We start from the raw sequence: 25,724 nt of genomic DNA, 5'->3' as shown, positions 1-25,724 counted from the left end.
CATAGCGACCGTAAACTTACAGCCTTTAGCTTCATTAGCTCGTTTTACGTTGGAAACTGGCGAATACCGGTGGTGTGTTTACGCCTCTCAAACGCAATTTCTTGTGTTAATGGAGGCTAAAGATCAAGTTCTGGGAACAACATCCAAAATAATTCCCCTTGCCTTGCCCAGAGGAGCGGAGAAGTTGTGTGAACTTTGTCAAAGAGAAGCCCACCTGCAATGCACCGAGTGTCGGGTCACCTTTTACTGGTAAGATCGAACGATTCAAGCTGATGTTCGCCATTTTTAACGTCAGGGCCGCTGATGGCTGTCAGGCCATTTATTTGTGAAAACATAATTTCCCAATGTTGTGATGTCTTCTTGTAATCACCTTGAGCCATGTCTATGCTTTGGACGCTAGGTGGCAGTGTTTGTCACGTTTCTTTCCCAGCAAAAACCACCGAACACGTCGGCATGAGCAGCGCTCATGTGACCGTGGCGTCGGGAGGGAGAGGAACAGCTGGAAATAAAATTACCATAGCGAGTATTTTTGCTCATGTGATTGTTAGGCAATTGTTGCCTGTGTCTGTTCTGTTATTTCCGTTTTTTAATGTAAGCCAACATTACCTTTGGCGTTGGTGGACATCTCCACACACTCAATTACAGATCATAAGATGGTGCTGGGTGAAATCCTCATTGGCACACGTTGAGGAGAGAAGAGGAGCATGTGGCGACAGCCCTCCCTGCAGGGATTTAAAGGGATGAGCCACTAAACCCAGTCATCTTAAAGGGAGCTTACAGCCACTTATTGTGCTCGCTTCCCCCTCAGCCTTTAAAATTAACTACAAGTGGAGCACGTTTCTTGAATTGGATGAAGAACTGTAGTATATGCCTCATCCAGCTATACCTCAAAACAACGGATAGAAGGCAGGAAGACTTATGAAACAAGTACTGTAGATTATATGTGTTGCAAGTGAAGTTACTTAGGCTCCAAATAAAACTGTAAGGCTATCACATCAATAGGAGTGAAATGGTTTATTGGAAGCCTAATGAGCCTTTTAGCTGCTAGCTGACTAGTGTTTAGACTAATGTTTGTGGTGACTTTATCAGGCAATCGAGGAGTGATGTGCAAAGAAAGCTCAGCAGAGACAAGAAATTGCAGTTGCTCTTTGTCCTGACAAGCCCTTTTGATTTGTGTGTGTCCACACACAGACACAAACACACAGTGCTGCTGCTGCTGCTGCTGCTGATGATGTGATGTGGCCAGATCACTGCCTGCTTGCTGCCTCTGTCTCAAGGAACACAAATACACTGGAGTGAGCACACATGCTCCTCAGCTCCTCAGTGGAAAAAAAACTCCAGGAAAACCAAGACAGTTTCCACAGAAGTGTGCAGGAGAGGAGAGCCAGATGAACAAAATTACAGACCAGTTATGTAATGGCATACAATTTAGTATGCCCTCTGTGCGCTCAGATGATATTTTCTAAATGGGATAGAGGCTCTTCTTTGGAAATGTTAGCACTTCAGTTGAAACCAGCTGATGTATGCTGTAAAGAAACATTTCACAGTCAATGGTGCACATAATCACATCTGTCTGGTGGTCACCCTTACAGAAAAACCACACAAATTTCCTATGTGTTTCACGTGTCCACATGTGGTACCCATGTTAAACAAATCGGAAACACATGGGCTACTGTTCTACATGTAGAGTACAAGGTGCGGCTCAGCTGTTCAGATCAAAGCAGAGAAAAATGTGTTTTATTAACTACCACATCGTGCCCAGAGTGGAGCCTCCATATGCATGAAAAAGCAAGTTTCACACAAAGCCATGGGGTGGCTGAAGAGGGAGAAGAAGAGTGAGGGAGGGAGTCTCTTTGGGAATGTAAATATGAGCCTAAGTGGCAGTCCTCTTTTAAAATCCTTTGTTATTCCTCAGTGATGCAGAGCACCAGCAGGCTGACTGGGTGGGGATCCACCAGAGAATCTGTCAGTTGCTTGTTCCCATTCGCACCCCGGCACTCTTTAGTGTCCATCGGGCTGGCCACATTGAAATGCAGTTTAAAAAGGTGAGGGTGAGTGTGAGGAGACCTACATTCACATAGCACAGTCTCATTTGCAAAGAAATACATGGATTCTATATGACCTTCCCCAGGCCATGAAAGATTCTGAATTATATTCTCAGAAGTCAGTTTATCATTTCTTTTTAAATGGCCAAGTGTTCCTGGTTTTAAGTTATAGCTTTCCTTATTTCATATGACTTGAGTTGCCTGGATTATGAATGGTAGAATTAACTGAGCAAAAGAAATACATTCCGGAAACAGCAATGGAAAAGCTGTACAATTTAAACATCACAGATACACAAGAACCCTGGATCTTTGTTGTCACTTCCTTCCTCCAGGAAGAAGAAGAGAGTAGATGTCATTGCATGGATGTTACCACAGTGCTATAGGCTCTAATACTGAACACTGGCAGTAAATAGGAGTGGTTTACTGTTGTATATTGTTAAGTAATGTTTGTGAAAGATGAGCGTGATAAATTAATGTGGGGTAAAAGCAACTTGACTTGTCCCCTGGGTTGGTTTCCTACTTAGGCGGAACTGATTAAGATTAGCAGGTCGGTGGCACAGAGCAAACTGTCTGAGGGGAAACACAAGGAGGCTCTGCCTGCTGCCCAGTTCTGCCTGCGCTGCTCCATAGACCTCCATGGCCCCAGTACTGTCCAGATGGTCCCTGCCTACCTGCTGCTGGCTGAGGCCAACATGGGTGAGGAAGGAGCACAAAAATGGTTTCTCAGCTCAAGTTGTCTGCTTTCTCCTAAACAATGACTCTGTGTGTGTGTGTGTGTGTGTGTGTGTGTGTGTGTGTGTGTGTGTGTGTGTGTGTGTGTGTGTGTGTGTGTGTGTGTGTGTGTGTGCGTGTGCGAGCGCGCGCGCATATGTGTGCTTGCACTTGCATTTCCAGGTTTGGGAAATCTAGCCCTGGTGGCCGAGCTCCTGTCCCAGGCAGAGTGGGCGGTGTTGAAGAGTCCAGAATGTGGTCACGCAGTCCACCACCGGTTGCACAGGAGTCTGGGCCGCCTCCACATGGCGACTGGAAAACTGGAAGCAGCTCTGCTTAACTTTGCACATGATGTCTGTGTCATAATTAGTACACTCGCCAGAAATGGCCTCAGTACACGCAGTACATTTATTGATGTTGTGAGGAGAAAAACAAAAGCTCTGTTTCTGCGCTTTGCTTGAAAATAATTTACTGTGAGATTAAGAGTATGTGGAGTTCATTGGTCCTCTTTCAGGATGTACTATATGTTCCTGTCATGTCATGTGCACCCACCCAACACTGGAAATCCCCAGTATAAACGAGTATACCTCATAAAAAGCTAATTTCTCTCATGTTTTTTCAGATATTCTTTGCCGCTGAGGAGTATGGTCTGGACAGCACAGTCACGTGTGGTGGCTACTTTCTTATGGCTGAAGTGTTTGTTGAACAGGGAAAGATGTCTGTTGCTCGTTCTTTGTACTCTGAGGTAAAATGAAATAGATGTCATGTGATTATGGCGGTTTGACCAAATCCATTTTTGATTATGTGTTTTATGTTTTACCTGTATTGCTTATATTGTAGGTGGCACGTACTTGGCACTGTCATCTGACCGAGCTCTTCAAGACCCACACCCAGTATATCCAGAATCCTGACGCGCTGTTGGAGCCCTCTTACGGTGTGGTGATATAGAACCATATAAAACGACAATGAAATGATATGAAGCCATACATTTAGGTTTTGTCCAACGATCCAGTTCTACTGTACTATTCAAACATGTTGCAGACTCAGAAAATGACATCACTGATCCATCATTTGCTCCCCTCGCTAAACAGCGGAGAGATCCATTGGCGTATCACTGAAAAAATAAGGTCAACAGTTACTATATTTAGCTGAGCTGTCTTGCTGTGCAATCCTAAAAGCTAAACCCCAGATTTACACTAGCATGCTTAGGGCGGACTAGAGTCCGGTGCTGACACATCTCTGGCCGTGCAGCATCCGCACCACTACCCTCTATCGCAGCTGTTGGCCTACATAACTATGGGGCTAAGCCTGTTAGCTGCAACGCAATTTCTCAGGCTTTCTGGGATTTTTACTAGGGAAAATTGGGTGCGGAAGGGAAGGATGCTTCCACAAACTATACACAAGATACAGACAGACCCAAATTTTATGCTTTCCTCTATTAAATGTATAAGTACACAAAGTACTTTTTTTCTTTTTTTTTCAAATGTACAGTGCATTTATGCCCATGGTAATATACTGTAACCTAAACGACATTTGCCTTTATTGTCTCTGTCCATAACTTTCAATCAGACAAAGCTCAGCGGGTTGAAGTGGACAAGATGTTAAGAACCATGTTGGAGTTTGAGCAGAATGACTCAAGAAGAGACCCAGCTCAGACTGCACTGGTGGCCCACTGTTTGGCCATGTTGTGGTTCCTGGGAGGAGAGTCCATGAAGGTGAGCTGACCTGGTTCAGCTTGACACGGTGACACATTTCCCCATTACCCCCTTTAGATGACTGTCTCAAAGTGGGATTAGCTCTAATTGGTAAAGCCGTAAAGATGAGGTTGAATTAGAGGGAGTTTGCGTCCTGATGCTCTGACTTCCACCATGGTTTCCGATCTCTCTGTAGTTCCTCTGGAGGTTCCACATTTTTAGATTTGAGTTGAATGAGCAGATCTCTAGTGTGTCATGCCAGCTGAGGGGATGAGGCAACAATGGTGAGGCTCTGTGCCAGAGACGTGAATGCAACAGACTTAAAACCTTGTTGGGGTCTAAGTTCACTGGGTTAGATGAAATCTTATGGCTCAGCACAAGTAGCCTCATCCCAGCTCACAGTAAACATATATAACCAGACCCAACACTAGATGGTTACACAATTAAACCACAATCAGTGCACTACAATAAATTTATGTGTTTGGTTGTTTGTGGGGGTTTGGTGGGCTGTTAGGGTTGGATGAAATACAACTGGAGGTTATTTTAACTTCACAAACAGCCACGCCAGAGTTCCAAAACTACTGGGAGTCTCCAGTTAGCACAGTTACCCCCTGCTGTTAAAAGCCCACCAGATAGGGGCCAGAGTGCTATAGGAATAAGAGCAAGGACTCCATGTCAGGATGATGCCTAAGCCTGAAGGCTGTTCCAACTGATTGAAGGGTATCTGTGATCTCCACAGTGAAATTCAGTTTTTGTCTGCCTTCTTCCACCTGGAAGTCAGATTGTAGAGTCAGCTCTGACAAAGTCAGAGTCAGAGGGATTCACTGTCTTCTCAAATACGCTTCTGCTGGGTGAATGCTTCCTGACATGGGCGTGAGTGTGTGTCAGAGTGCCCTGGTTGATTGATGATTTGCTCACACCCAGCTGCAACTCTGCTATTCAGTCCAACTGTCTCTTTTTACTTTAATTTATTGAAATACCAAGTAGAAAAAACTAGGTGTGGAGTTGTAATGATCACTTTTCCTCTTTTTATGTAGTAGCATGTGATGGTAATTTTACCTCTCGTTTGACCTCCACCCATGCTCTTGTCCACATCTTGGTTCCATTGTGGCTGTGGTTCTAGCCCTGCACTTTGAAAAGAACATAATATAGGAACATACAGTCTGCATTAGGGCGTCATTTTGAGGAAGCTGTGGTTAAATTCTTTCTCTTGTTATCTGTGATTCAAGGTGTTGTTGCAAGAATGGAAGAAAGAGCCCGTATTGTATTACGTCTGAGAGAGCTGTGGGTGGATAGAGCACTAAACCACTGAGTCATATTCCCAGCTGTTTGCAAATCCTCAGAAACTGAAGGAATTCCATGGATGCCAATTGCAAACCTCAGTGAATTCCACATTGAGGTTGACAGGCTTTCATCTATGCATGCATGGTTTGGTCAGCAATGCTTTTATGCCCTCATTTTCTCTCAGCTATAAATGATAAAGGACAGTGTAACAGCCCAGCAGATCAGGTTGTCACAAGGGTAAAGTGGGATAAGGGAAGCTGTTGCAGTGATATTATTATATAAGTCAGATTTTCTCTCCCCAGAGAGTCTAACAGCTGCAGCTGCTGTGTTTGTTTCCGTTTGTGTTTGTGTGCCAGGCACTGGGATTTTGCAGCGCAGCCCTGCAGGCCAGCCAGCTGATACCAAACCATGACCTGACAGAGTCCATCCAGGGCCTGCTGCAGCTGGTGCAGAGTCTGCCTACAGGACCACATCCTGGTTCTAACTAGTCAGAATCCCTCTGCTTGGGTATCTACTCCATCTGTTTTAACTGATTCAATCCATGTAAATGCAGAAACCACTGAATTGGTAACAAATGAACTGAACTTGACGTCATTTACTGTACCAGATGTTGTGAAGCGGTATTGCAGGCAGATAATGAAAAAATCCTGGGGCACGGAAGTTGACATTTGTGCTCGGTTACATATCTGTAAGCACATATAACACAATAAAAAGCAGCAAAAAGAGGAGGAGACGCATTCTCATTGGTTTTGAATAATGACTCATCTTTATTTTCATCTAAAAAATGAGGGATATATATTTACATCATTTTGCACATTTGTGAATTACATGGTTTTGGGATCCAGTTTGTAACACTGTCAGAATGATACAGAACAGAATGATAGTGAGGGCATTTGCTAAAAACTTCTTTATGCAATGTTTTTGCTCATCTCGTACCAAGCAGTCCAGAACCTCTTCATCAGATGACCATAGATGCAGATAGAATTAAAGATTTCTAATGTCTGTGTTTCATTAGCAAAGAGCTGCATTTGACTGAAGCATAAACATTGCATATTCCTCCTGCAAAAATCAAAGTATATTGTAAACCTTTACGCAAACCTCAGGCTCATTTTGAAACACACTAACGTAAAATGAACCCAGTGATTGCAGTGAAATTCTACATATTTATACAATTCTGAAACATTTATTCATCATATCAAAACAAAGAATCACTTTGAAAACCATCTCACTGCTAGTGTTATTAGTACTGAATTATACCACAAAATGTTTGTTTTTTTTGGCATTCAGATTCATTTTTATGTGTTGAGAGGCAGCAAAAGACAGAAACGCTTGGGTTTCCGTGTATTCCCTTTTTCATTTTTGAGCCAAATATACATTAGCAGCAGTTTGGAATTAAATACTAACCTTGTGCTCTGTTGTTTACACAGTGACTAGTCCACAGGTCCCTATGAGTTTGTTCCAGGCTGGCCAAGCACTGCACAGACCACTACACTTTGCACCATTTCCTGATTTACACACGTTTTTGTTTTCCTTCCTGGCGTCCCTAGCATGCAGTACCCATTTCTTTCAGTTGCTTCCATGCCTGTGTATCCACTTGATCACTGATCTATGAAGACCAGGCAGAAAGAAACCCACCTGGCTCAACTATGATCCTCAAATCAATGCTCCCAAAGGAAACCAGACAGTGAAAAGGCATTTTGAAAGTTGTTCGGGCACAGTTAAATGAACTTCTGATGGCTAGATGTACTCTGCCTGCGTATGGATGATGTGTAAAATCCAGATTTAAACAACAGGGGCTGTGAGAGAGATATGAACATCTTTCCCATGGCTGTCTGTCTCGTGTCTTGAATGGAAATGTGATCTTTGATTTGCACTGACACACACAATGTAGAATGACACAGGCTTCAATACAAAGACAATGACTTAAAAAATGGGGGACAACAACAACTGGAGATAGTTCGCCCATATAAGCTTTCATGTTGGGATGTGACCTGGTGATGATCAAGCCCACCGAGAGCGGACATCGGCGGATTTCACAGTTTGCTTGTCAGACTCATTTCATTATGTAGATACTGGACAACATTACAGTTGTCTAAATGGTGTTATTCTCAGTGGAGCCACTGTGATCACTTGACAGCAGACTTTAAATAAAAGCTGCCTTTCCTGTTGTCTGGTGGGTTTTGATTTGGCACCCTCAAGCAGGCCCTTTAGATGCCAGGCAGTGAGTAAGTTTGGCCCACAAGAAAGGAAAATAAAATCAAGCTCCACAGCGGTTTCACTTTATTGAGACAATATTAGTGCACACAAACCACTTTTTTTTTCTTTAAAAATACCATAAATTAGGAAGAGAACAAGGAACAATATAAAACAAGCAAGGAAAAAAAGTGCATGTTAACCATGGTATACACCACATTGTCTCATACTGTAGTTTACAACCTTTTTTTCATTGTTGTTTGTGTTTCTGTCTGCCTGTGGGTGTGTGATGTGTTTCTGACATGTCTCTTGCTCGGATGGATATGTCGTGCCTTTGGGGGTCAGGGGTGAGATCCAGGCTGCTTCCCTGAGTTGTGTTCAACAGAAAGGGTTTTGAGCCGAAAAACATGGACGCCACTACAACAACTTAGGGTTTACATTTGTGCTTTTGATCAGAGCTGTAAATGATTCTCAGTGAACCTCTGCGTTGATTTCAGAAGGCGCACAGGAGGTAAATCAACAGGAACAAAAAAATGTAAGCAACAAGCTCTTGGCCACTGAAATCCCTGGATTTTTTTTTTTCCTTTCTTTTTTAAAGAAAGAAAAAGTAACATTCTATTCAAAGAGACTGCAAAAATATAGTGTCCATTTTGTATTTATACATCATGCCAACAGATTTTGTAAGTTAGGATGCTATTTTTTTTTGTTTTTTATCAAAAAACAAGATGAAAACAATAAAAACTAAAATCTACAAATCATATCAGACTGAGAAATCACATCTAACCAAATCCAGAAATGTTAGCACCAAATTTCAGTGTCAGCCTTTCAGTATTGCAGGTCTGTACAAACAAGTTTGTCCACAGTAGCTTATGAAAATTTCAACGCTGGCAGTTTTTTCAGCCATTCCAGTTTCATCAGCTGGATACTAGCATGCACTGAAGCTAATTCACTGCCTAAATATTTACAAAAAAGCTAAAAAAAAAAAAAAAAAAGGAAATAGAAAATAATACACAACTACCTTTTTAGCTCATAGACATAAAGGGAAGGAACACCTGGTATATCAGGGGCCATTTGAAAATCACAAGGATCCTGGCTGATATGTATTGTATGTTTGAATATCTCTCATCCTATGGCAGTGAGAAGTCACTGTTTTGAGGTATATTTTGTTCACACTCTGTATCATGTTTCCTAAATATGTCATCTGAGCGAGAGAGAAAAAAATGCATTAGTTTATCATAAAGTGCTAGACATTGAATGAATTTTAAAAAGCAGCAGTCTGCTGCTGCTGGTAAGGCTAATCAAACAAGCTAGGTAGGAATGTAAAATTAAAAATCAAGTAATGGCACTCAACTCATTTTTATATTCCAGGTTGTGACTCTGTCACAGAACTGCTGCGGTGTTTGTTATTTCTACAACCTTGCACAGGTTAGGGCAGGTTTGCTTACGTTTCCGTTGGTCTGCTTCCTTCAAAGTGAACAGAAACATTCATTTATAGACACCATGTTTGCACCTGGGATGACGTTCAGGTGCGATGGGTAAGTAGTGTTGGTCACTGTCAGTGCTGCAGCTCCAGCTACATTTTAACATCACTGATTCAAAGCTGCGTTGTTTTTTTTTTTTTTAATTATAGGATTTATTTCATGTGAACCTGGTAAGAAAAACATTGTGTATACAATCTGTTTTAGTTGGATTTACAACATATGGCATATTGAGTGTGGAGTGAATTCATCACTTTCATTATTAGCAGTAAATTTGACATGAAATTCCTCCATCTCCAGTTGCAGCAGGATGGTCCCCATTCTGTTCTGTGTCCTTGGAAGGTACACTTCATTGCTACATTGGAACTGACAGTATAATGTGCCAAGTATTAGGATTTATTCCTCCTGCAAGGAGCTAATCGCTTAATAAAAAAAATAATAAAAAACAAAACAAAAAAACACTTCATTTCGCCTCCAATCCACCAAACCTGACTACAGTCTCAGCAGGAAACCCCTTTTTATGACATCATACTGTAGATTCCTCTTTAGATAATGTCATTGTATCATGAGGATAAAAGTACAGGCAGGCAGGTGTATGCCTCTATGGGAATCCCACACCCACCCCAAAAAACACACACCTTCACCCTCACTATTTTGAAAAAGGAAACTAGGCCAGTTTGGCAGTTATCATATGTATTATATCCCACTCTCGCCACCATGCTGCAGTGTAAGCTAAGTTTGGATAGTGAGGTTTGGGAGTAGAGGTGCAAAGCGAGGAGAGTCAGGGGAGCAGCCTCAGATCTTTGTTTCTTTTCGTTTTTTGGAAGGGATTTGGTAGCAGAAGGCTCATGTTTTGGTGTTTGTTTTTCTGTGTCTGTACATGTGTCTCTGCTCTTGTTTTGCATTTAACATCTTATGTTGTACTAGTTTTTGGATTGATATGTGTTAAAAGGAATGTCTGTTGCCATGCGTACAGGTGTGTGTGTATGCTTGTTGTGTATTTGTGGCGTTTGTGGGTGCATGGCGCTGCTTGAATCTCACTCAGTCAATAGTTTGATTTCATTGGCGAGGAGGGTGTTGAAGTTGTAGGCTGGATCGGGGAGGTCGGGGAGGTCGGGCAGGTTGGGGGCTGTGGACTTGCGTGGCGAGGACTGGGGGGGCTCGGCCAGCTCCGGGTCGCTCTCACTGGAGGTAGAGCCCACGCTCATGTTGCACACGGCCTCGGGTAGTGAGCCGCCGCCAGCGGGCACAGGGCACACCTCGGGCTCGCTGCTTGTCTCGCTGGTGCTCGACACGACGGACAGCAGGGACATCTTACGGGTGAGGCGGCTGGGGAGCATCGACAGGGCGTAGTCGGCGACAATGCCCGCTACATCCATGCCGCAGGCCTGGTCGAAGGCAATGAAGCCCACGTTTGCATTGGCCTCGCAGACCACAAAAGAGCCATCGTTGAGCTGCAGGAGGTCAATGCCACACACATCCATGCCGAGGATGTTAGACACCTCGATGGCCAGCTGTTTACCCTGCTCGCTCAGGGGGCACATCATACCTACACCACCTAACAATCCAAAGAGACATCAAGCTGGTTAATAGCCACCACAATCCATCCAGATTGTCAAAAGCACTTGTGATAATCAACCAAGAGCAATCCTGTAAAAATATATGAGGGAGATTTAAGAAATATTTCAGAGGAATTTCGCTATTTGTAAATTACAGTGCCATAGAATCAAATACCACCTCAGATCCACCTAGAGTCAGCGCAAGTGTCAACATCAGCTGTTACATAAATGCAGATTAATCTGATGACTGATGTCCTAAATCTGTCACAGCACATTACAGCCTCAACTGGACCAAAACTGCTCCTGCTCTGATGATAAGAATCAGCCTCATCAGCTGGAATGCTGGTGTTTCTGCGGCAGATTCAGGACAAGCTTGTTGATTTCACACTGTTAAATATTGTTCTTTATATACAGGAGTGATTAGACCCATCCAGTGACACCTTAAATGTGCCTCACAGAGCAGCAGCTGAATAAAATACAACATGGTTCCTGTTTTTTTTCATATTCTTTGTTAAAACTTAATGCCCATGTTTTACTTTAACATTTCTATGTCTAAAAATAACCTACTTCCTGAACTGCTCTGTCTCTAAATCTTAATAATAACCAGAACAGCTTTAGTTCCCTAAGAACAGTGAGGCACATTTAACCACAGGACTAGAAATAACACATTGCAAGACTCAAGGCAACTCGAGACAGATTTGATATGATTTAAATAATCAGCACATTAAAAGTAACCATGTTAAATATACTAGTAATACTAGTACTGTAAACTTAAACAGTGTCACAGTGCAGCACTGCTGGCACTGTTGATGACTGTCATGAAGAGAAGGGGGCACGAGTTCAGTAACATGCGTGTAATAGTGTTCAATGGTTGAGAAATTCAGTGTGTCATTATTGACTCTCAGGGGTCTGCCTACCCAGGGAGCAGTTGCTCTGCATGCGACCATCAGTGGAGCAGCGTAGCATTGAGCCGATGACACGGCCGCCCACCAGGACCACCCGCACATCACGGCCGTGCGACTCCTTGACGTACTCCTGAAAAAGGTAGGGGGTGTCGTGGCGGATCAAGTGGCACAGATCCGTCAGGTGGTGTTTGTCCCGAGCCAGGAACACAGCCTTGCCTGGGAGAGGGAAGGAAGGACTTGTTCAGGCTATCTGGATTACTACCCATGAAAATAAGATGTTTGCAGGCTCTGACGTTTGCGTAATGTTAGTTGAGGTTGGATTACTTCCTCAGAGTTTTGCTGACAAGTAGCTGCTTCTGCTGACCAAGTCTCATGTCAGTTCCTGTTTGTTATATAATGGTTAGGACACTCCTCTTGGCAGAAAGAGATATTGCTTCTCACAGAGGATAGAAGACGCCTGTTTTAATTAGCACCTTTTGGCTCTGTCTCCTGGTTGTCAAGCCCTCTGACCTGTGCTCCAGCACCAGGGGAAAGCATCATGTGCTTGCTGTATGTGTACGTGCACATTGTGTCTAAGTGACAATCCGAAAAAGATGACAAGGCAATCCCTTGGTAACATCATGACGATGTGAAGATGGACAGTCAAAAGTCAAAAACAAGACAAGCAGGGAATGATGGTCCTGTGACTCAGTGTAAACATGACTACTTTGTGTTGGTGATGTATTGTTTGGACAATGTGCAAGTGAAATGTAATATTTCACAACCCAACAACTACCCAGGAAGAGCACATTAAATCTAAATTTGGGATGCAGTCTAGACCAATTAATACCAATGATTCTTAAAATTTTGAAACAACCCTTTACAGTTGTTGTTTGTTCATGAGAAAGAAGGCTGGCTGGACTTCAGCCAATGTCAACGGTCAACCGCAGAAGGGAGGAAAGCGACCCATTAGATGCCGAACTCCATAGAAAGGGTCAAGTTAGTGTTGACCAACGGCTGCTTTCCCTAACAATGCACTGCGATGCCATTGTTATTCCTTCACACAATGGCAGAGCCAGTCAAGTGTCGATAACCATGAATGGTGGGACTAATGGGTCAACAGACCCTGGGACTTATCTCTTGGAAGCACAACATTAATGACAAGGCTGAAACTTCCCACAGAAGCCCCCTGTGAATTCAGGCAAAATGAGGAAACTAGGGTCAATGTGTAAACTAACCCCGCAGCCACACTGCAAGCATTACAAGCTTCTGTTTTGTGTCTGTTGCAGCACCGCAGTCCTAATCAGTTAACACTCTGTCAATGAATTTCATATGAGGGTGGACTGAGCTGCCATTAGGGGCCCGCAGCGTGCAGATCTCTGAGGTGTGGTGTGATGAACAGAGCTCGTGACAGAAAGACACAGCCTGATGGTCTTACCTCTGTGGCCACGTGCATTCTTCACCACCACGGGGTAGCCCAGTGGCTCTGCCTCGTCAATCATCTTGCGGAAGTTGTCATGCCCTCCTGGGAAACGCCCATGCACACAAACACAAAGAAGGCACGCATGCGCACACACAGAGGTGTAAAATACATTAAAAATTTGTCCTTGTTTTGATAGCATGGTTCACACATTACAGTCGACTGAGCTGGGTGGGGGGAGGGGATGTGGCCCGTTGCTATGGCAACAGAAGTGCCTCAAAACAGCAAGGCTTGTCCTAAGCTTATACTTATTTTGCTGCTTGATTCATGAGATTGGAACAGAGTGGTCAGTGAAGGAGGCGTTAATGTGAAGCAGCTGACCATGGCTCAGAATGGCAGCCTGTAGCAAGGGCTGAGCTTCAGCTTTCTCTGCTTTGGCTTGAGGAGTCACTGAAATAATGTGTCAGAAATATTGGAAAAATGGGAGGTGTTAATACTTTCTTTCCCCTTGCTTTCTCCATCTCCACTTCCCTGTCTCTCTCTCCATCTTTGTGTGCCTGTGCGCTCTCCTCTGGAATTCAGTCAAGGGAACAGATGTGAACTACGCTGTCACACAGCTTTTTCCAGATACACTGATTCACATGTGTTTTCAGAGAGAGGGGGAAAAAACATAGGGAGAGGAGGATGGGAGAGAGCAGACAGCAAACGTGGGCCCGACCACATCATAAGCTGCTGAGGTGGAGAGCAGAAGAGAGGCGAGGGCATCTTTTATTTTGAAAAATCATGAGGAGGGCATGGGGTGGGGCATTGGGGTGGGGTGGGGGTTTAGAGGGGGGATGTTACATAAGCTCTCCAGCCACTCTGCATGCATTGCCTGGCCTACTGTGCAGAGAGACAAATGGAATGTAGGCCAAACACCCCCTCCTCTTTCTTTCTCTGTCTGTATCCTTCCCTTTCTGCTCTCACAAACAACACAGCACTGTGCAGTTTTAGGAAACAGAAAGAAATGTGTGGTGCTGCTTGTCAGCCTTTGTTATGTCTTCAGCAAACTACTAAAAAACAACTAAAAACAGCCGCCTGGCTTGCATTGTGAGGGGTGTGCTCTCGTGTAACCTTCATCAACAGTAGGTTAGGCAGGGAGGTAGGTGTTTGAGAAAATGTGAAAGTGATAAATATATGTGGTTTAGAGGACAGCTGTGAGGATTTGTCCACGTATGAATACGAGTTCTGTCAGTGCTGTTTGAGTAACTACAGTGGAACAGTGATCATCTGACTGATGATTTATTAATCTGCGATACAGACACATGTGGACTAAAGCCTGTGATGCAACTAATGTAATTGAAATGTCAAAAAACATGCTTAACACAGCAGTGCTAGTGTTTATGCTAATATCCATTTGACTATAGATTATGAAGTTATATTCCCTTATAATTTGTTTATACATATTAAGAGACGGCATTTACATCTACTTTGTTTCACATGATCTCCATCTTGTGTTTACTCACTGTCACTGAATTTGACTAAAATACTTTTTTACTGTTTTTTTCATTAAACACCAAGCATGGTGGAAACAATTCATACAGAAACTGAATCTACACGTGGAAGCTGGGCTGAGTGGGTCCATGGGACTTCTTTCAAGAAGCTGTGTGATGGACACCTCTATTAGAGCCAGGGTGTTAATTCATTTGTGCATTTATGTACTCTGCTCAGGAATTACAGTCTGCATTCTGGCTGCTGCACAGAGCTGTGACAGCCCCACATGAGGGACAATGCAGTGGCATCATCCAACTGAAGGCCAGTATTTGTTGTCCACATCCTTGGAAGTAGATGTATTAATTAATAAAACACACTGCTTCAGACTTAGTTACAACAACAGTGCGACCACAGCATATCAACACTGTGAAGACTATGAACGGCAAGTATTCACTTACCGTAAGAGAAGGTGTCAGGAAGGGGAACACCGTGGCCGGCCAGCTCCTGAAAGGTCCAGAACTTGTTGACACAGTTGAGTATGGCCTGGGGCCTGTTGATCAGCCGACAGCCCATCTTCTCCAGGTGGCGCAGCACAGTGATGTCACTATCTGACTGCACCCAGGGCGTGGGCACCCGTACCACCACCACCTGTGGATAAGATGTCACCAGTTCCTGCTCCACTCGCAGACCTGGGGGTGGAAACAAGATGACCATCATTGAACAAAAATCATTTATGAGTTAGCAATTCATTTGTCCCCTTAGGATATACAAATTCTAAAACACTCTGGACCAGATCATATATTAAGTTCTTCAGTGCAACGCCTGGCTTGTAACAACTACTGTTATATCCTAAACATGTTATTTACAGCAGCAGGAAACATTGTGAAAGAGATTGGTGAGATTTGGAATCCTTCTACTGGTGGAAAAGACTACTCCTCTTATGGAGACTGTTTGTGGACACTGCTCCGGTCGCCAAGGCTGGTGGTGTTAAGCCATGAATTTGGAACCTGCCAGGCCAGCTGATAAGATTATTTACATGCTGTCCGTATCCATACACAGTCCTCCCCTGCAGTTCTGCCAGCTCCTCTGCCTTGTAGGCCAATACGCCAATCCCCTCTGCCTGAGACAGAGATATCCTTGCTGATACACCACTTTGCCTGAAAGTAGGGCAGTGGGGTAGGGAGAGATGTGTAAAACCCCAAGGGTGTTTATCATGAATTTAATCACACATGAACACACATCAGGGAGAAAATCAAGATTAGAAACATTAAACCGTGTGCAACAAAGTGTTTATTTAGGCCTTAAAGGATTTCAGGCTACTCTCTAGTCCACCATTCCTTGATTTAAATGGTAATAATTCTTGATCCTATCACAATGCATAATCATTGTCATCTGGTGACTCTCATCTGAAATTCATGGTTTTGGTTTACTGAAAGTCAAATTGGCATTGGTTTTCAATGTCTCAGGCTGACACCACTTTTATTATGTAAACGTAGGGAATACAACAGGCCAACTGAACACTGATCAGCCGTTTCAATTCAGCACAGCATGTTCAAGCCATGGAAAATGGGAGACTAAACAAAAAGAAGCTTGTAGAGTACGGTGGCAGGAGTAAAGCTGGCGTGACTTGGTATACACTAACTTTTCGACAAGACAAAAAATCTGGCAAAGTTCAACATTCACTAGCCATCTCCAGTCTCCATCAACAGCTATCTGGATCTGCAGAACAGAATAAGATTTTGAAATAACAGAATATTGGCTTGAGATTTGCCAAACACAGATGGCAAATTCACCAGCCATTGCCAAAAATTTGGCAGCATTTTACTGGTGACTGGTGTTACTTTGTCACCCTGGATGAGAACAGGAAACAGAGACAGACTGTGAGATTTTGAGCAGGCGATGCAACCCAACAGCTCATTAGAATGAACAGATTGGGTGGAAACAAAAACCTGTGTGTACGTGTGGGTATGCACACACAGTATATACGTGTATGCATGCGAATGAGGGGAGGAGACACACTTGTCACTGGCACAGCACTTCACCTCTACCATGACCTAAATTTCAGCCATCTTAGAATCTGCAGGCTCACAACAGTGACAGCGCCACTGGCTGAGATCACAAGGGGTCACGAGAAGCTTGATGGCTGCTGCATACGTAATAACATCCGGCAGACAGCTATTGGTGTGCCAGCAGATGCACTGTGCAGTAAGCGTGTATAATGGGTGGGACCAACACTGGTTGTAAGGGTCATTCTGTGCAGACAGGTGGACGGGCAAACAGGGGAGGCAGCAGGCAGCGAAGGTCAGGGATGTCTTGTAGCCCTAACATAGAGGAAGGGAGGGAGGGGAGGAGGAAGTCCAGAAGAAAGGAGTACGATGCCATGAAGACTGCCACCTCTCCCTTTTTCTCCTCACAGTCTCAGTGTAGAGGCATGAAGATTCACTGTCTCTCCAGCCCTATTCAACACTCTCACTCTCTCTCACACTGATCTGATTGTGCAGCCACTGAGAGCACTCAGTGGTGTTACAGTGGGAAGTGTCAGGGGATCTGGTCTCATGCTTTTTGACTGACAGTATTCACTGTTTACAGTGCTCGTCTCCATCTCTAGGGGAACCAAACAGAGACCAATGAGGCAGCCAGATGAATCAGTGCTATTCATTTGTGTAAGTGTTCGCGTGCACTGCGCTGCTCGTCATGTGACCATTGCAAAAACATTCAGAAACCCTCCTGACCATTTGGCGTACAACAAAGGCAACATAGGTTTTTGTGTGACACTACTGACATTTAGTGTGGGTGGGTGTTTATAGCTACAACTGATTTACAACAGATTTTTCTTACCTCTACGACAGCCTGTGATGTTTTTATGGTTCAGTAGACTGTATATGTGGGTCCCGTTTTCAATCTGCCTGACAAAGCTAACAAGCATGACAAGCATTCTATGCATACCGCTGCAACGTCACAAAGCTGGCGATGCCGACAGACGCTGTGCCAATGTTTGGCTGATGGGTCCTGCCAGGCCTGAATGCAATCTCAGTCTGGGTATCCTGTCTAAATTAGCCTGATAGGACAGCAGGATTCCCCATGGTTGCTTCTGGTTTGGTTTGGGCTAACAATGCCTTCAGTTCATTTGCATATCTGTCATCAGTGACACGCATCAGACAAAAACATTTACTGTAGGCCAAATGTGAGGCCAAGCAAAACAGCAACAAAAAAAAACTTTTGTTCAGCGAGCAGAGGCCATGTAAACCTGCATATCCTCTGTGAGTTAGCCTGTGCACTGTATCGCTGATAGCTATTGTGCCATTTACATTACTTGAACTAACTGAGGCAAGCAAGACATATCATGAAACAACAAACACATTTAGCAAAGGTAAGGAGCAGCTCAACAAACACTTTAAACTGCTACTGACAAAGAGTCCTCTTTTAGTCTGGTTTAGAGCTGGGATGTAATTCTATAAGACTATGTACTATGTTTCAGATGAGATTTAACTTGGCCATACTGGATGATGTGGTCAGTGAAGGATGATGATGTTTTAATGTGATGACAGCCAGTTTGTAATGAACTTGTAGGGAATGGAGTAGTAAGTACTTGGGGACAGAGGCAGAATGAATCTTCTTTTAGGCTGTTTTGCCAAGCCTTATTCAATGGCTATTTTTATATTTCTGACATAATGCTGGGTAGGAAATATTTTGTATTCACCACCAACACTGGCTGATCCAAACAAACAATAAACTGCTGCTTGTTTAACTGATGTTTCTGTACCATCTCCAAATGACTCTTCATCATGTGCCTGAGAAGGTGGTAATACTGGCAAGTCCACAAGTTTTAGGTTGGTGGCTGCTGTCAACTTTCATTGCCTCTCTTGTGGGGCGTGCAATGTATGTGGTATGACAGAAAAAGCAGGAAAGAAACATGCACCTTCATTCCCTCAATGATATTTGTGGGTTTGTGGTCACTTGCAGCCTATTCCCACCACAGTTATTTTACAGTGATGCAACAGTGTTCACCATCTGAAAGTATGAAGTCAGGAGGTTTATAGTCCAGTAATCATAGAGAAGACACTGTTCTCTTTGGTTAGTACTGCTGCAACTATGCAAATTACAAACAAAAGTGCTTATTTGTGGAATGACCATATATAAAAAAAATGCAGAGCATTCACAGCAACATAGTCAGATTTGATATGGAAAGCTGTGTCAGCCACTCATGGCCTAATAAGGATCTGGATTCTATGGATAGAGTTTCCAGGTACAACAGCAACAGTGAAAATGATTTTTCAGGGTGTGTCAGCTCCTTGTCTGTTGACACAGCTAGTAATAATTTAATACTTACAACACAGCATGTGACATTAAGGTATGTTGCCTTGTGTGGAATATGTACCTAGGAGCCAAAATATATTTGTGAGGTGTAGGTTAAAATAAAACAGAAGAAATGCTGTTGTTGCATGGTTAAATAGTACACACACACACACACACACACACACACACACACACACACACACACACACACACACACACACACACACACACACACACACACACACACACACACACACACACACGCAGCAGGTACTGTGAGCCTCTTGAGCAGCACCAATGCAAATATACGTGTTCAGGCTCCATGTGATAAAAGAGATACCACAGACTAACTGACGAGTGGTTGTCCTTTGTGGCTGTGAATGTGTAATCAAGTCACAGCTCTATAAAGACTGTACACTCTTTATTAACATAAAACTTAACACAGTCTGTATTTTCTAAGCATGGATAAAACGGAACTGTTATTTTGTGACAAATATCTCAAGTTTGGGGTAAACAACGGCTATACCTGACTGCAAAATAGATTATATCAAATTAAAAGCTATGCCATACTGCTGATCGTCATATAGTCTCAGTTCTCATGAAATGGGGAGGTCGTGCTTCATAAGTAACCAAACAAGGGCTGGCATTAGTTACAGTACAGTATCCCAACCGCATGTGTGTTGATCCTGATACACACTCACATTTATGCATTAGTGTTACATCTTCCTGTTCACTGACATAGAAGTGTTGCATTCATCATGTTTGGGGTAAACATGTGCCCACTGGCAGGTGCAAGGATCACAAAGGACTGTAACATCAATTCATATCCGGTCTCTGTTTAAACATCTCACAGCGCAAATCATGGGATGTGAAATGTCTCTAGCTAGCTGAATGCTGGGTTTGGCTGTCTTATGTGACGGGTTAGGGTTAGGTCTTCATTGGTCATTAAAATAACTCGTGTGTGTGTATGTGTGTGTGTGTGTGTGTGTGTACACAACTCTCTTCCTGGGGACACATTGAACCCATTAACATGTGTGAAATGTGGACCTCAACCTGACTTGAGAACACACAAATGAGCCAAGAGCAGGAGAAACCTTTGAAATTGCAGGCCGTAAAGGTGTTATCAGTTTTAGGATTCTGAACACATTCTGACCTAAAACAAATAATACATGTGCAATAACTTTTTTGTGGCTTTAGTTGTTAATGCAGCATCTACTACTTGTGAGGCTTATCGTTCATATCTGTTGCCCATATGATTTTTACTTTGAAAAGCCATGAATTCATTTTGGCATAAAACTACACCTCTTCTTTTATAATTCCTGAAATAACCTGTTGATTAATATTAAATGATGTGTAAAGGTCAAACAATGCACATTTTATCTTGTCTCAGTCGCTGCATATGTATTGTCTATAGCCTTTTTGCCTCCGGCACGTGTGTTATGCTAATGTGAATGAGCCTGCACATTGCAAGAGACTAGCAACTTTGTTCTGATAAAGATGATGTGGTCAAGTTCCCGTCTCCCGTTTGGATTATGCATCGGAGAGCACCTTCTACCTCCAGAGTTTCTGTAGTCTAGGTGTAAATGAAGTGTGGATAATTCATATGTAGCTAAAAGTTGCATGTAATGCTAGGTGCACAAGATGAGTATGGACCTCTCCACCCCAGTCACAGAGTATGTACTCTACAGCCTCCTGTGCAGCAAGCCAATCTGTCTGCCAAGGCCAATCTGTCCACTGGCGGTTAATCTGCATTGTCAAATTTCTAAGTATGGTATCTTATGATGTCACCTCACTCTTCACATGCATCCCCACCCTGGAAGCAGTGAAGGCTGTAAGGAAACAACTGCTACAGGACAGCACCCTCCCCAGCAGAACTAACCTCACACCAGAGGACATATGAGCCCTGGTAGACCTCTGCCTGACAACCACCTACAGACGGTAATATGGTGGTCGGACAATGGCTTTGTCCTTTTCCAGTAGTTCTAAGCAATTGATTACTTTCTTCTTATAGCTGCTGGTGGGATCTCGCTTCAGCGTCTCATAGGTGGCTGTGTCAATGAGTAGACTGGTCACCTTAACATGGCAGTCAGCTGTGTTTAACACCACTTAGCGTCTTCCTTGCAGAAGGGTTGGAAGCTGGAGTTTTGGCACTGGACAGGGCAGCTGATACATTCAACCTGAGTTGCTCTGCCTCTGTGCGGGTCAACGACCCAACCATTATCACCCATCAACACCTATTGTGCCAGCCACATCCAGACTTGCGTGACTCTAACGACTCGCATGATGCTGTGTGGAGCTATGATCCTACAAGAGGATAAATACAGAAGCCTTTTGGATTAGAGGCGAAACGTCCTCTAGAACCATAAAACAGTCCAGTTGTCTTTGGAAGCACTTAGAAGTACCATGACCTGGAGGAATGACAATCTTCACAGATGTACTGCATTGTCAAACCAAGACTCACAAGACATTTACTTTATGCAGAATTGGGGCCTGTGCGGATTACAGGTCATGCTAACTGCCCTGCTCCAGTTGTCTGTATCTTGCTAAGCTGCAGGTCTAGACAGCTGTCTACCTACCTATCTTCATTAGATGATATGTTGACATTTTCAGGGTGTCTACTAAATGCATTTATATGCATTTTAAATGCATGATATCTCCAGATTAGCCTCTTCTTTAGGTCTAATTATGCAGCCATGGTGGCAAAAGCTGCACTTGAATGTAATTTTCACGTGGTAGGTACAAATGCCACAAATAGCCAATTCTAGGATTAGTTTATGTTCACAAATATCCCTCCGGTGGGACTATGGTATGTGAAACATGTGTAACTTCTTAAAATGTCACGCCCTCCACTTTGATACTCTATTGTTGGCATTTGAAACCCTGTATTGAGTACAAAGCTTTGCCATGACTGATCTGTACAGTAGACCTGTTGAAACCGTATGAAGCCTGCAAGGGACCTGCTGCCCAGTCTCAGCCCTATTCATCCTACATCCTCTCCCAACTATTCAACCTGTGCCAATGTCAGCTGCCAGCCAACACCTTTATGTGTTAATAGAGACCCACACACCTCTCATCTGGTGACATGGCCCCATTTCACACCACCTTGACAAATTCCACGTGTGTCTGTTTGCTGAGAGTTCCTCTTATTACCATCATCTTTATCAAGGCCTCCTGTACCAATAATGTAAAATGCTGTCATTTCATAACGAGCAGAAAACAGTGCGTTCTCGATAAAGCAGTACCAAAATGACCACAAAACACTCATATGTCATCATGACATAATGTCGAAAGCACAGATGAGGGGAAAAAATACAGAAAAGCTGTCAGTAGTTTAGAAAACCTGTTTTGGTAATGTACAAATTTCAGTAATCTATCATGTAATAACAATAAACAGCTCCTGGTTATGATTGACTTTATCCTCAATAGTTTTTTTTTGTGCTTCTGGTTTAACAATGAGACAAATTTAAAGATATCACTTTGGAAACTGGTTAAATCATTACCTTGACTGACCGCTCAGACTCGACTAGCCTTCTCACGGCCCTTTTTTGCATGTGAAACATGTTTACATGCTTGTGTCTTTTTCTTTAGAAAGGAAATGTTCCTGGGGCCTGGCATCCACATGAAAAACACAGGTTAACTTGTGGGTGAATAGAATAAAACCTACAACTGCAACGTTAGTGCGTCGCAATGTGCAGAAAGAATTGCATCAGTTCAATCTGTTTTAAAATAATAAATGCATCTGATTTAATGGTTTGGCTTCTACAATATTGAGAAAAACGATTTCCCTGCTGCTTTAGCTCTTTAGTAAATATAATCATCCACGACGACGTGTTCTGCGAAATTAAATCAGGCATCATCGCTCCCCTCGGTCTGGAGGCAGTCTAGCTGGAAAGTGGGTTAGGCGGTCACGGCTGTGGTTACACTGTTTCCTTGCTAACAGGCACACCGGGCTAGCCCTGCACTTGCTTTACGGCAGCGTAGCCCCCAAACAATGACCACCAGCCATTAACTTTGTGGAGCGCGTAGACCAGTGAACTACAACAATCCACTGCATCGTTAACACAGTTTACGACCAGACATCGACTGCTTTGATTAACTGAGTAATACTTGCCTAATTGTCCCTCGCTGATCGTTAGCACAATTTGATCCATGAGGAGAGAGCGGAATTCAACATCCTCGTCGGCGCAGCGCTCCTTCAGAGCCCGGAGGATCTGGAGTTGGGGATATTCCTGGCTGATACGCCGGTCGGTTACGAACCAAACCCGAGAGCACATTTTGGATGAGTAGATTCAAAAAGTAAAAAAAAAAAGATCCGACTACAGCTGTAGTTATGTGAGGCGGCAGGTGTATGGTGGTAGCGAGTGCTCCGGGGCTCGGGCGGCAGTGGAATAGCACACAGATGCTCACACAATGGAGACCTCGGCGGTTAGCGACACGAGCACGCTGTGATGTGGCTGAAAACGGGACCACGAGTCGACCGTTGTCCGGTCCGAACCGGCTAGGATGAAAAATCTTCTTTATCACCTTTGTTTCCCTTCATTTGTAGCCATGTAGTCTTCTCGAGTCGCAGTTGACGTTAGTTGGAACCAGACCGCGTGAATTCGACACGAGTGAGCCGAAAGTAACGGTCTGTTTACACGCAGAAACTTGTCTCTTTCAAACAAGTTGCAGCTCTTGGCACTATTTGCCCACCGGGGCAAACAAGGCTCAACCCGCGCAGCTTTATATCTCCTACTTGCCGACTCAAAACTACCAATAAAGTTTTCCCGCGATCGCAGCGGTTGTTGGCGTTACAAACCGCAGTCGTCGGTTTGTTACAATGAACTAAGATAGCCCACAACGACAACCCTCTGTGCTCCGTTTGGCTGCTATCCACAAGATGCTGGTGCTGAAAAGTGCACGCGCTTCGTTTACAACTCCACTTCTCCGCGCTCCTGTGCAGACTTAAACGGGGCCTGCCCCAAAATAAAAGGTTTGGAGGGGCATTACCCAATCGCAATTCGCAGGCGTTCTCGTTGTCCAAACAGCGCGCAAGCAGTGTAGGCGAGCCGCGACCATCCTAACCAATGAGGGAGGTCTAAGCGGAATGAGGGGCGCGCGGAGTGCTGTGTGAATCAGTGCTTGGTGTCTGCAGTGCGCACGAGACCGCGCACTTTCCGAACCGGTTCAGACCAGACGGTGCAAGGAGGTTTGGCGAATACCGACCGCGCTGTCTCCATGCCGAAGAGGCAGAGATGAAACAAGGTCACCACAAACTGAAGTCACTACCCATCTTCCTTTACTTTCATTTTGCACTTTCCGTTTTATAAAGATAGAGGCGTTTATCTGACTAATAACTTGCATGTAGACAGTGAATAGTGTTTAGTGGTGCCATCTTTAGACAACGGGCGGAGCAGAAGGAAGAAACTAATATGTGATAATGGAGTGAAAATATGCGAATGACCCACTTCTCTAGTTCTCCGTGCCCGTGCATATTATTGAAATCAAACTCGATTTCACACACGATACACATACTTTTTGATTCAGCGGGACTTTACGAATCTATCATTAACCCACGTAGAAAAAAAGGCATCCTTACAATTGCCCAACTTACCTTTGAATAATACTGTTTTTAACTTTTCTTCACTATAAAAGTAATTCATTGATATTTGTTTGTCACCACCACGGTGAAATTGTACACAAGAACTATTATTAGCTAATTCGGCATACTTTTAATAGTGCAAATTTGCCAAATGAACTCACTAACATTAACGTGACCTAACGTGACCTAACCCTCCCCCAAAGCATTATGGGAACTGAAGTTCCAACACTCAAAACACCGTTATCCTCCATACAACAGTAAGACTACTGCTACTACAATTAATAATAATAATAATGATGATAATAATAATAATAATAATAATAAGAAGAAGAAGAAGAAATAATAATAATAAGAAGAAATCCTCTATTAGTCACAATTACATACACAACATGCGGAGTTGGGGGGGCGGACTGCACACGCCATGTATTTTGTGAAATTCGTTCTCAGCTTTTAATCCACCCTAGTCGTCCTTCCTCCGCGGCAGACCAGGAACGGTGGGCTGCCAGTCGACCGGCGCCCGGGGACCAAGTTCCCTGGACCACGGGGAGAACATGCAAACTCCACACAGAAAGGCCCCCTTCCTCGCGAGGCAGGCACTGAAGGCAAGGATGGAGGACACTCCACCAACGCCCACAGCGGGATTCGAACCAGGACCTTCTAGCTGTGAGGCGACAGTGTTACCACCTGTTCCACTGTGCTACCAACAACAACAACAATAGGCTATAGTTGCGTACAGATGGCTGTAATTAAACTGTACCCCTTCAATTTATTCGATTTCATGCCTTGCCGAAGTTTCCGTACAGAAACTTAACTCGACTACTGGACATCAGTCCTCAGCTGATGGTCGTAGTTGTAAATCTGTTAAAACAAACAAACAAACAAACAAACAAACAAACAAACAAACGCTGTAAATCATAGAGCTCTTCATCAACTACACCGTTAAAGACCACACACGTTAATATAATGCAAATTCTTCAAGCAAACATTAAGTAAACCTTTACAATCGGGTGCAACTGCGCATACTCACCTCTGATCTCTCTCGGCGTGTTCTCGCGAGGCCTGATCATGCTCTGCCCACTTCAAACATCAGACACAAAATTATGTTG

At 43.7% G+C, this 25,724-nt stretch overlaps 2 protein-coding genes across 2 annotated transcripts; one reads left to right on the top strand and one right to left on the bottom strand.

The window, feature by feature from the left end:
* Positions 1-60: 60 nt before the first annotated feature.
* Positions 61-6,438, top strand: zmynd12 (zinc finger, MYND-type containing 12). Its single transcript, XM_070967797.1, has 8 exons — positions 61-249; positions 1,916-2,045; positions 2,570-2,741; positions 2,940-3,109; positions 3,379-3,501; positions 3,597-3,690; positions 4,326-4,471; positions 6,091-6,438. Exons 1-8 carry the CDS (start codon positions 110-112, stop codon positions 6,220-6,222), a joined length of 1,107 nt encoding a protein of 368 aa, XP_070823898.1. The 5' UTR covers positions 61-109; the 3' UTR covers positions 6,223-6,438.
* A 39-nt stretch (positions 6,439-6,477) lies between these two features.
* Positions 6,478-24,167, bottom strand: rimkla (ribosomal modification protein rimK-like family member A). The gene is made up of 5 exons (XM_070967778.1): positions 23,149-24,167; positions 15,200-15,430; positions 13,287-13,373; positions 11,882-12,085; positions 6,478-10,963 (listed from the first exon to the last, which is right to left on the bottom strand). Exons 1-5 carry the CDS (start codon positions 23,309-23,311, stop codon positions 10,443-10,445), a joined length of 1,206 nt encoding a protein of 401 aa, XP_070823879.1. The 5' UTR covers positions 23,312-24,167; the 3' UTR covers positions 6,478-10,442.
* Between the last annotated feature and the right edge of the window lie 1,557 nt (positions 24,168-25,724).

Source organism: Chaetodon trifascialis, chromosome 8 (genome assembly GCF_039877785.1).
Source record: "Chaetodon trifascialis isolate fChaTrf1 chromosome 8, fChaTrf1.hap1, whole genome shotgun sequence".
Lineage (NCBI taxonomy): Eukaryota > Metazoa > Chordata > Actinopteri > Chaetodontiformes > Chaetodontidae > Chaetodon > Chaetodon trifascialis.
The sequence above is the reverse complement of the archived record's forward strand: the minus strand, read 5'-3'. Positions and strand labels throughout refer to the sequence as shown.

Excerpts from the sequence above, each read along its gene's own strand:
- rimkla (XM_070967778.1), bottom strand. The coding sequence starts at position 23,311 with ATGTGCTCTCGGGTTTGGTTCGTAACCGACCGGCGTATCAGCCAGGAA. Across the intron at positions 13,374-15,199 it reads TCCTGACACCTTCTCTTACG|GAGGGCATGACAACTTCCGC; the intron begins GTAAGTGAATAC and ends GGCGTTTCCCAG. Across the intron at positions 12,086-13,286 it reads GAATGCACGTGGCCACAGAG|GCAAGGCTGTGTTCCTGGCT; the intron begins GTAAGACCATCA and ends TCCCTCTCCCAG.
- zmynd12 (XM_070967797.1), top strand. The coding sequence starts at position 110 with ATGGAGGCTAAAGATCAAGTTCTGGGAACAACATCCAAAATAATTCCC. Across the intron at positions 3,110-3,378 it reads TGCTTAACTTTGCACATGAT|ATATTCTTTGCCGCTGAGGA; the intron begins GTCTGTGTCATA and ends ATGTTTTTTCAG. Across the intron at positions 4,472-6,090 it reads TGGGAGGAGAGTCCATGAAG|GCACTGGGATTTTGCAGCGC; the intron begins GTGAGCTGACCT and ends TTTGTGTGCCAG.